The 12137-nt window shown below is 38.2% G+C and overlaps 1 protein-coding gene across 1 annotated transcript in view; it reads left to right on the top strand.

Moving 5' to 3' along the window:
- The window catches only part of draxina (dorsal inhibitory axon guidance protein a), a 48350-nt gene that overhangs the window by 33996 nt on the left and 2217 nt on the right, over nucleotides 1-12137 (top strand). The window contains exons 4-6 of the mRNA XM_022682350.2: nucleotides 7105-7225; nucleotides 8749-8838; nucleotides 10602-10691. Of these exons, the coding sequence (XP_022538071.1) occupies nucleotides 7105-7225; nucleotides 8749-8838; nucleotides 10602-10691 (301 nt within the window). The remainder of the gene's footprint in view (nucleotides 1-7104; nucleotides 7226-8748; nucleotides 8839-10601; nucleotides 10692-12137) is intronic.

Raw genomic sequence — 12137 nt, forward strand, 5'->3', positions numbered from 1 at the left:
CTTCTCTAAACAACAGCCTTTTGGACTGTTGAACTTCAGAAAGTATGACCATTATTAACAGACCAACACTAAATATCTCCACGATTCTAGTTATTATTTACTAGTGCTGTCAAGCAAATAAAAATTCTAATCTAAAAGAATCTTAATCACCTTCATCACTTTTTGCAAAGAAAATATGTAAAACTCAAAATAATTCAAAATCATTTAAACAAAGGGGCAAACAAATCAATGAGTAACTGGTGTAGATAAAAAATTCCACATCTCCTTATTCCAGACGTACTTCTTACGCCTCGTCCAACCAGTTAAAGAAACAAACCAGCCTGCCTATGTTCTTAAAGTAGAACTCTGGTGTGAATTTGACTTTGGGTGTAGTAAAACATGATAAAGAGTACTAACCTTTGTTGAATAGCCCACCTTCACTCTCCTGCAGCTTTCCAAGATCCAGACTAGAATGTTTTTTTATATATATATAATTTTATTTCAATTTTTTTTCCCCATTTTCTCCCCAATTTTGCTCAGCCAATTACCTAACCCACTCATTAGGACTTTCCCATCACTAGTAATGCCCCAACACACCATGAGGGTGAAAACTAACACATGCTTCCTTCCTTCAAGCTGCTTCTGAGCGAATTGGTTCTGGTACATCAGCTCACAGACGCCCTGTGCTACGGTCATCACTCCTGGAGAGAGCGCCATCTACCCACCCTGAGGAAGCAAGGCCAATTTTGCTTTCGCTGAGCGCCGGCAGCTGATGGCAAAGCTGCATGTGCGGCGTTTAAACCTGCGACCTCCCGCTCATAGTGGCAGCGCTTTAGACCGCTGGACCACACGGCTCCCCTGACTGGAATTGGTTTTAAGAGGGCATATTTTGCCCCTGCAGATAAATCATTTTTTCACACCGTTATTCAGACTTAAAATAGCTCCACACCTCATTGGCAGAATCCGGAGAGCCCTGACATTTAAAACGAGGCATTTGAAAAATGTAAACGTGTGGAAGAAGTTTTTTTTTAAAAACACTGTTTACAACCCATAATGCACCCTAATCTCTGGGCTCCACCGTGTTAAAGTAAAGTCATGATCAGTAGAGTGACGAGCACGTAATGTTGCAGCCTGGAGAGGCACAAACATGAACCATTCTCATCTATTATGCCGACTAAAGCTGCAGTCTGAGCACAGCCCACATACTGGCCACATCTTCTTTATGTATACATCATGTACTTCTTTCAACATTACATGCTCTATCAAATAACACATCCTAGATGTGAATGAATGAAATATTCTCATTGAATACTTTGTTCTGTACAAAGTTGAATGTGCTGACAACAAAATCACACAAAAATCATCAATGGAAATCAAATTTATTAACCAATGGAGGCCTGGATTTGGAGCCACACACAAAATTAAAGTGAAAAAACACACTACAGGCTGATCCAACTTTAATGTAATGTCCTTAAAACAAGTCAAAATGAGGCTCAGTATTGTGTGTGGCCTCCACGTGCCTGTATGACCTCCCTACAACGCCTGGGCATGCTCCTGATGAGGTGGCGGATGGTCTCCTGAGGGATCTCCTCCCAGACCTGGACTAAAGCATCCGCCAACTTCTGGACAGTCTGTGGTGCAACGTGACGTTGGTGGATGGAGCGAGACATGATGTCCCAGATGTGCTCAATCGGATTCAGGTCTGGGGAACGGGCGGGCCAGTCAATAGCTTCAATGCCTTCATCTTGCAGGAACTGCTGACACACTCCAGCCACATGAGGTCTAGCATTGTCCTGCATTAGGAGGAACACAGGGCCAACCGCACCAGTATATGGTCTCGTCTCACAAGGGGTCTGAGGATCTCATCTCGGTACCTAATGGCAGTCAGGCTACCTCTGGTGAACACATGGAGGGCTGTGCGGCCCTCCAAAGAAATGCCACCCCACACCATTACTGACCCACTGCCAAACCGGTCATGCTGAAGGATGTTGCAGGCAGCAGACCGCTCTCCACGGCGTCTCCAGACTCTGTCACGTCTGTCATGTGCTCAGTGTGAACCTGCTTTCATCTGTGAAGAGCACAAGGCGCCAGTGGCGAATTTGCCAATCCTGGTGTTCTCTGGCAAATGCCAAGCGTCCTGCACGGTGTTGGGCTGTGAGCACAACCCCCATCTGTGGACGTCGGGCCCTCATACCATCCTCATGGAGTCGGTTTCTAACCGTTTGTGCAGACACATGCACATTTGTGGCCTGCTGGAGGTCATTTTGCAGGGCTCTGGCAGTGCTCCTCCTGTTCCTTCTTGCACAAAGGCGGAGGTAGCGGTCCTGCTGCTCGGTTGTTGCCCTCCTACGGCCTCCTCCACGTCTCCTGGTGTACTGGCCTGTCTCCTGGTAGCGCCTCCAGCCTCTAGACACTACGCTGACAGACACAGCAAACCTTCTTGCCACAGCTCGCATTGATGTGCCATCCTGGATGAGCTGCACTACCTGAGCCACTTGTGTGGGTTGTAGAGTCCGTCTCATGCTACCACGAGTGTGAAAGCACCACCAACATTCAAAACTGACCAAAACATCAGCCAGACAGCATAGGTTCTGAGAAGTGGTCTGTGGTCCCCACCTGCAGAACCACTCCTTTATTGAGTGTGTCTTGCTAATTGCCAATAATTTCCACCTGTTGTCTATTCCATTTGCACAACAGCAGGTGAAATTGATTGTCAATCAGTGTTGCTTCCTAAGTGGACAGTTTAATTTCACAGAAGTTTGATTTACTTGGAGTTATATTGTGTTATTTGAGTGTTCCCTTTATTTTTTTGAGCAGTGTATATATATATATATATATATATATATATATATATATATATATATATATATATATATATATTAAAAGTTTTCTATATATTACAGACATAAATGGGCTCTAGATTAATAGTTTATAATCTGCACTATAATGGGCTATGAGTATGTAGTTATTTATTTAAAATGTTTTTGTCATTGTGAACCATAGCTGTGACTTCCGTGGGTTAAAGCAAATCTCTAAATATAGATCCACATGCTGAGGGACTGGGTTGGACAGATTAATTTGTCCGAGCCACCCTACCTCTTTTTATTTATTACTCCACGAGCCCTGGACTGGGACCATGTGCCTCTCTCCATCACACAGGCCTTATTACCCAGTTCCCTCAGTGCATGCAGGGAAGGAGGCAGGGGGGAAGCGCTTAGCAGCAACGACAGAGAGAGAGAGAGAGAGAGAGGTGTTGCTCTCCTGTCCTCCTCCTCTTTCATCTCATAACCATCTGTTCTCCTCTCTCTCCTTCGTTTGCTCCTTCTCTAACATACGTTCCTCCTCTTCCTTTACCAGGTATTCATGTATTAATGGTACCAGTTCATGTCCCTCTGAACATCACCTCAGTGGATGTGAAATTTAGCAGAATATATGCATGAATACCACTAATGTTAGGGGTTATTTGCCCGATACCATGCTCATTTACTCTTACTCCTAACAGCAAATGAGACTCTGATGCTAACTTCCAATACTGTGTGCCTAATATACATTGATACACATACAAACAACGATCAAGTCATAAATATACACCTTAAATTAAGTGTTTTTCATTATTTTAGAATGTTCTGCATTGTACATAAAAACTAAAGTCATCCAAACACATGTTCAACAATTTTTTTTAAGTAGCTCCCCTTGCCTAGATGACAGTTTTGCACATATTGGCTGGATTTTCTCAGTCAGCTTTATGAGGTAGAGTCACCTGGAATGACTTTCAGTTAACAGCTGTGCTGAACTTATCAAGACCATTAAACATAATGAAACTGGCTCTTATCAGGACCACCCCAGAAAAGGAAGACCGAGACATAGAGAGAGAGAGAGAGAGAGAGAGAGAGAGAGAGAGAGAGCAATAAAGCGAGTTGGGTAGAAATAGTGGTCTCAAATTTAAAACCCAGCATCTCACGGAACCATCTTTGGCACAATGAAACTCATGAAGCACTTCGTCCACCCACTGTTACTCCACATTAACATGAAAGAATTACGTACATACAGTACAACGCCAAGTATTAAGTGAAACTTCTTTTTGATCACTCTTTTCACAGTTTGGCTTCATTAAAATTAGAAAAAAGAAGAGATTAATGGTGTAATCTGCTTTCAGAGCTGTTGAATCTAGTGGTTTTGGCAAGAACTTCAGGTCTTATTCAGCATTTTTTTGACAGTGGGTGAAGGATCAGATATAAATTGTGTTTGGCGTTCTGATAACTTCATGTTTTGCAGTAGATCTTTTATCAGCACCACAGAACAGAAAAACTCCCAGGAAGACCTACCAGACCATTCTGTTCCCTCCCGAATCAGGAATACTACAATTTTCAATTTAAAAGAGAAATTAGACGGATAATTTGACGGATGGGTCCTTAGCTACAGAATAGTGCTTAAAAGGAGTGATATAAGCGTGGTGAGCAGGCGGTCAGCCTGTTTTGTATTCTGTCTACAGGCACATCCTAGAGTTAAGGCGTCCAGCGATGAATCCCTGCTCGAACTGATATGGTCATATAGATTTGGGCTCAGTGACTCGATTCACCTCAGGCTCTCTTAATTAAGCTTCGATCAGCGCCGCTGCTTAGATTAAGAGGCCACAGAACCAGAGTTCCCCTGTAATTAATCTAACTGGGCTGGTCTGTCAGTGGGTTTTGACGAATGTTCTGCGCTGGGCAGAGCTGGAGCTTTGTGGGTAATGGATATTTCTACAACAGCAGGAGCTTATTTGTTTGTTCCATTATGTGAAAATGAGATAAGGGACATGGCGCGATGATGGGAGTATACTTGAACTGAAATTGGTGATTGTACTGTAACAGCACGCCTGATAGGTTTGTTATTTTACTCAATCCTGCATGCATTCATTTCCCAGCAGTCTGGAAAGTATGGTTAGAATAGAAAGAATCATAACAGGAGCACCACCAGGTGAACGTTTAATCAACTTTTTGCCCCTGTTTTCCCTTTATCAGCAAGGGGAGAGCTTGCTATGTATTGCAGGTCTACTTTAACTGTACATCTGTCATAATCAAGATCAAGATATTGGTAGAATAGAAGAAAAGTTAAATATTGATAAAATGAAGAAAACCCACCTGATATATGAATCAGTGGGACCCACTTGTTGCTAATGTCACACTGCACCAATTAACATGAATACAGTATGCCTTTTGCAGTGTTTACCATGGATGTCTGGAGCATTAGTATTTAAAATTGCATTATGTATATTTTTTTAATTCAATTTACTGAATTTTAATAATTCTCTGCATTCTGAAATTGTAAGGTGGCGAAATTTGCTTTTGGAAAAATACATTTATAAACAATTTAAGATACATACATTTTTTTTATTGGTTCCATACATTTTTAGATAAAAAAAAAACATTTTCAGATATTTTTTATTTTGTCTAATATATCTAATGGATGGTTCATATTTTGTCTAAATTTATATTTCCGAATTTTGAATCAAAGAAATTGTATGTATTTGTATGTTTTAAATGTGAAAATGATCTAGCAAGATGCTGCTGGACATAATCATGGTAAACTAAGCATGCTATACAGGGTAATTTGTAATATTACACGTATTAGAAGACTAGAGCAGTGATAAGTCAAGTAAACATTTTTATTTCACATTGTTGTACTATTGCACTCGTACACCTCTCTCCATCTCTCTGGCAGTGCCGCTGATTTATTCTCTCCTTTGAGACGAGTGTCCTCCCCTTCTTCTGTCCTTTACCTTCTACAGCAGCAGCTTTAGCCCCTGGCAAAGACAATGATGTCCTCTACAACACACTCACACACACTCAGGACATCGGAAACAACACAGAGCATCTGACTGTGTTTTAGTTTCTATCTCTCTGTCAAACACTAAACCTTTCCCCCCCCCCACACACACACACACACACACACACACAAACACCTTGTGCTACAGACCAGACTCTCCAGAACAGACGAAAACAGCCTCTCCGGCAGAACGTGAACATCAGGAGCAGCTCAGATTGGTTAGGGAGGTGGTGAAGCCCCACAGGCAGCGACTTCCACACACTTTTCGATGGGGAATACAGTAACAGGAAAGCGTCTCACACACTGGGAAAATAGGTGCTCCTCTCTAACACGGTTTAGGAGAATACTGTGAAGTGTGAACTGTGGCATCTCTGACACTTCTAATAGCAAAGCTGTTTTCACACACTAAAATAACCAACATCATTAACACATATGATCAGTGAACACTAAGATCAAATGGTAATCCAACAGAATGCCTACTTTTAACCCATTCACGCATTAATTATGATAACATAAATCAGGATTTTTTTCCAAATTCTTTTATTCTTCTTTCAACTTTTTTGTTTGTTAGTTTTTTGTAATGCAATCGTTCAAGAGTTATTGCGTTACATTGGCTTTCCATCAACCATTTTGGTTTACTATATGGTTTGCTGCACTTGCAGTTTTTGGCCACATGGTGGCGTGATGCAGGGTTATTTGTTATAGCAGTAAATCACCAAGGCAAATAGAAAATAATAACTTTTAAATAGCTGTACAGGCACTATAGTGACCACTATGCATTTATTGGTTATGTTGAACCAAGTTCCAAGTTATTTTAGAGCATTTCTAGTTGTAAACTCAACAGGAGATTTTGACACAATGTACAAAAAAATAACTGTCTGATCTGAATTTCAATATTCCCAGAATAGAGTATACATACACTGAGAAATCCCAGAACACTCCAGTTAAGAGAATAATTGCTTTGTTAGTCTGTTCTGTTATTATTATGTCAGTGGCATTTAATGGTCTTTAAATTACAATAATATTGTTTATAAATTAATTGCATGATGAATTAGATAGTTAGGTAAAATACTTAGTAAATCATCAACTCTGTGCAGTAGAGATGGGTCTGAATACCGTTATCGTGATATGTCAAATTGTTTTTGTTTTTGCAATACATTAAGGATATGTGGCATCAAATATCAATATTTTTATTACAGAATCCCATTGTTTTTATTATATCATATCATAGAATGCCCTGTTATTCCCACTGTCTACTGTGTTGTGACTAGTATGAATTTAAACTGTGGCTTTATATTTGTGTGTATTTTTGTGTAGAGGGCAAGTCGAGGAAAAGGTCAAGGGGAGGTGCAGCCCACTTTGGACATGGCTCTATTTGACTGGACAGACTATGAAGACATGAGGCCTGTGGACAACTGGCCATCCAACAAGAAAAAAGGTAAAAACCTGTACAGTAAATGCCTTCAGCTTTTTACTATCTTATGTGCTTTATTTCATTTATTTCAAACGTTTCTTTATTATGTGTTTTCAAAGAAGAGATCAATATAAATAATTATTAGACTCAATTTCAGCATTCAGCAGCGCAAAGTAATACCCACATTCATCTGCTGTTGGATCCATTATTGATTTGTGAAAGTAAAGCTGAGGCTCAGGCTGTAATAGGAATCGAACTGGGGCTATTTTACAGTTCTCACAAACAAAACTGTTTGATTTCTGTACATATTGTATCTGTTGTCATGTTAATAAAAGGTTTAGGTATTTATACAAACTACTATCATGTCCAATGACTTTTGTCACTTTCAGCACTAAAGTATGCTGCTCTGACCTGTAGAATGAGCCCTCCTGAATATAATGTAGATGCTAGCTTGTCCATTCCCATGGACAATTCTCACCAGACACCACTGGCAGTTCAAGGGGTGGGGCCACAAGTCATTGGCCCCAGCTGAAATCTTATTGGCCCTCTGAAGTGCCCCTGTCCTGTCATTAGAGTGATGAACACTAGTGGCGCTATTGAGCCAAATGAGATGTCCAGCCGGATCAAAGCTTATCAGCAAATATATCTACTTCGTTTAAAAACACATTTAATTTACATTTTATTTATATATATATTTTTACAATGTTTACATACTTTTAATAAATACAACTTTATTGATGTTTATCAGCATGTAATTGTATTCCTATAAATCGGTGGCATAAAATGGACATAGAAAGGCAATAATATTATTTATTGCAATAATAAAAATTAGCTATTGAGATTGTACTATCCCTTTTTTATTTAATTCATTTTATTGCTCCATTTTTTCTTTGTTTGTTTTATGCAGTTTTCCTATAGTTGAACTTTGTGTTAAGATGCTTTCAGCAAGCCCAGCCCTGTTTATTATATTTTGAACTCTAAACTAAAGCTGTATTAAATAAATATTTTACTTTCTTTTCATTTTTACAGCATTTGAACGCACTTGTAAAGCCCTAGCAGTTAACAGTTATTTTATATTTGAATTAGGGGTGGGCGATATGGCTCTACAATATCACGATATTTCAGGGTATTTTTGCGATAACGATATAGGAAAACAGAAAAAATAATTAATTAATTTCAGGAATATAGTATAATAGTATAACAGAATAATCATAATGTGGCAAAATAAATAATATAGCATAAAATAATATAATGCAGCAAAAAATATTGCAGAATATTTAGTGCATGCATATAAACTGCAAACTAAAACAGTTATACAATAAATACACCTAAAGCTTCACAGTAAATAACAGACTTCTTTTAAGACAGAACAGCCCTATTATCACGATATGGATTTTTAATATCATATAATATTTCTGTGTCACGATATATTGTATACGATATAATATTGCCCACCCCTAATTTGAACATGCAACCAATTTGCCTTCATGTTATTGAAAAAGTGATTTAAAATCTATTATTTGTTTGTTTATTTGTTTTGGACAAAGACAAGCGGCGCAGCAAGAACATGAGCAATGGCAACACGACTGACGCTGAAATCATTGAACCATGTGACCATCATCTGGACTGCCTCCCAGGTCAGTATGTCCACAGACTGGTCACTGAGCAGCCAAAAAATGTATTATAATACACTAGAATAAAAATCCTCTATTGTCATGATACAGGTTAGGGATTTGCCACAGTTTCATTCACAATAATATAACTTTATAAAACAAAACAAAAAAAAAAACACATTGTGCTGTTTTAAATGTTTTTCAATACTATGAGCCCAATATTCTGTTAAGAAACAAATGGCTACAGTACTTTTTGGACATTTTGATTCTGAAACCACTGCCATGTCTATTGTTTATCTTCAATGATTATATTGTATTGTACTGTCAAAAATTGGACGCACCTTCTCATTCAGTGTTTTTCTTTATTTCTGTATTTAATTTGTTTTATACATAGTAGATTAATATTAAAGACAAGAAAACAATTAAGAGACACATATGGAATTACGTAATTAAGAGTAAAAAAGTGTGAGTTCTCCACATTAATCTCCTGATCTAAACCTGATGAACTGAGATGGTGATTTGAGGTGATTTAATTGGGATGAGCTGGAGCTTCACAGCGTGAAGGAAAAGCAGCAGCTATCGTTCAGCACCTCCAGAAACTCCTTTAAGATGCTCAGAAAACTATTCCAGGTGACTCTCCCTCATGAAGACACTGAGATTAAAATACCATGAGTGTGCAGATCTGTCCTAAATGTGCTACTTATGGTAATATATTCTGGTTTGTTTAACACTTTTTGTTTACAGAATAATTCCACATGTGTTCCTGTATAGCTTTAATGTCTTTAATATTCAATTTACAATGTAAAAAGTTTTTGAAAAGAAACAAAACACATTGAATGAGAAGCGGTGTATCCAACCTTTCAATTGGTACTGTATGTGATGTATGCGTAAATAAAAGATTTATTCGCAAAAATAATTGCCATATTTCTTAGAACAATATCATAAAAATTCCAAGAAATTGTGATAATATTTTAGAACTATTTATAGAACCAAATTACCATACATTCGGTGTGCATTTGATGTGCTTGGATTCCTAATAATAAACCCATTCATGGATCAACCATAACATTAAAACCACTGACAGATAATAATAATTATGTTGTGTTGACGTAAGTATTGTGAGGTTGTAAAATATTGTAAAGTGTGGGTTGATCTTAGTGACTTTTTTAATGCACAACCTGTGATGGGTAGACAAAAATACAATACTGCAACAAAAAAAAATTAATTATATGATTGCATACGATATAATATATAGATGTTTAAAAAATCAAGAGTTTTATCAGATTTGTAAGAGAAGTCAATGATACAAAATGTGATGATAATAATAATGCACTCCAAATATCTTCATATATCCAGGATTAAAGTAAAATAAATTGTACTGGACATATATAATCTGTTTCTAGTAGATATTTAATGGGAAATGAGAACAGTGTGAATTATTCTTTTGCTAAAAACAGCAAAAAAGTAGTATCCTGATGTGATCATTAGTGGTAGGTGATATAACACCATATTTCAGGGTATAATTTCATTCACGATATTCGAAAATGTTGGTGATATTGTGTACGATACGATATGACACACTCCTAGTGGGCAAGGAATCTCATGGTTGAGATCTTACCTTACAGTGTACAGTGATTAAAGGATCTGCTGCTTTACAGTCTTGGTGCCAGATACCACAGGACATACCATAATATTAAGCAGGTGGTTTTATTGTTATGGCTGATCATTATATAATGATGTCCTGATCAGTGTCTAATGCTCTATTTCTCTCAAACACATCCCGATAGGATCCTGCTGTGACCTCAGGCAGCACGAGTGTAAATTGCACAACCGCGGCCTGAATAACAAGTGCTACGATGACTGCATGTGTGAGGAAGGTGGGTGGACCAAATAAATGTTTACATCTCCAGTGTAGAAAACAACAGACGCTATAGCTTATACAATTTTAGCCCCTTTTAACAGCTCATGTTTATTGTTGTTGGTGACGAGGGTGAGCAATCACAGTTTTGCCATGAGCATTGCCATGTTGTATTCCCATAGCAGCATGTTAATTTTTTTATTTTTTTTATTTTTACAAATTTTTCCCATTTTCTCCCCAATTTACACGGCCAATTACCCAACCCACTCATTAGGACTCCCCCTATCACTAGTAATGCCCCCAACACACCAGGAGGGTGAAGACTAGCACATGCCTCCTCTGATACATGTGAAGCCAGCCACCTCTTCTTTTCAAGCTGCTGCTAAAGCAGCATTGCCGAGCAGCATCACAGCACGCTCTGAAGAAAGCGCAGCGACTCGGTTCCGATACATCAGCTCACAGACGCCCTGTGCTGCGGACATCACAGTAGGAGTGATGTGGGGAGAGAGCACCATCTACCCACCCGGAGGGAGCAGGGCCAATTTTACTCCCTCTGAGCGCCGGCAGCTTGATGGCAAAGCTGCATGAGCTGGGGTTCGAACCTGCCTTTCCCATGGCTCATGTTGCTATTAATGAAAGCTGAAACCCCAGTAATTAGCATCCTGAAAACTCCATGCATCATGTTCATGTTAAGTTGTTAACTAATAAAAAAAAACTTTTAAAGTTAGTTACATAGTATAAACATGTTTCATACAGGCAAAACTGAAGCTACAATTTTTTACGTAACCAAAACAACATAGGTATACAACAAATATAATGGAAATATAATAAAACAGAATATACCTAGATTTATATAACCAAAACAATTCTCATTCAGTGCGTTTTAATAGTGAACTTTAGAGCATTATATGTTTTCATAAAGGGGGTAGAGGGTGCAGCCAATTAATTATTAATGACCAACCCTTTATTTTTTTGTGATGGGGAGCAGATATTGGTTTTTATATCGGCTTTGATTTTATTTATTTTTCTGTTGCACCTTAAATGATGCAGCCTCTGCTGTGTGTTGCACTATTTAAGATGGAACAGGAAATTTTGCTAGTAAGGTAGCTAGCTAACGAGATGTATAAATAGCAATTTTATATGCTTGTTGTGGAGAAAATGGCCAAAGTTAATATTAAACTATGATAATAGATTGTTTATAATTATTTTTAAAACAAGACCAAAATTGTAGATTTCTTTGGTAGCTTGTGTCTCTCTGTTTGAATTGTGCAACATGTGCAAAACAGAGGGTTTGAGCTAAGTGGTAGGACCAAGGGGTGAAATGGGATTTGGACCTATTCTTTACCCTGCATTGCAGTGATTGCAGGAGAGGACTTCCGAACTGGGCAGAAAATTAGCTAAAATTATAAATAAATAAATAAATAAAATTAAATGAAGAGCAGAATAAATGTATCATTCTCATTTT

The sequence above is a fragment of the Astyanax mexicanus genome, chromosome 24 (assembly GCF_023375975.1).
Source record: "Astyanax mexicanus isolate ESR-SI-001 chromosome 24, AstMex3_surface, whole genome shotgun sequence".
NCBI classification, from domain to species: domain Eukaryota; kingdom Metazoa; phylum Chordata; class Actinopteri; order Characiformes; family Acestrorhamphidae; genus Astyanax; species Astyanax mexicanus.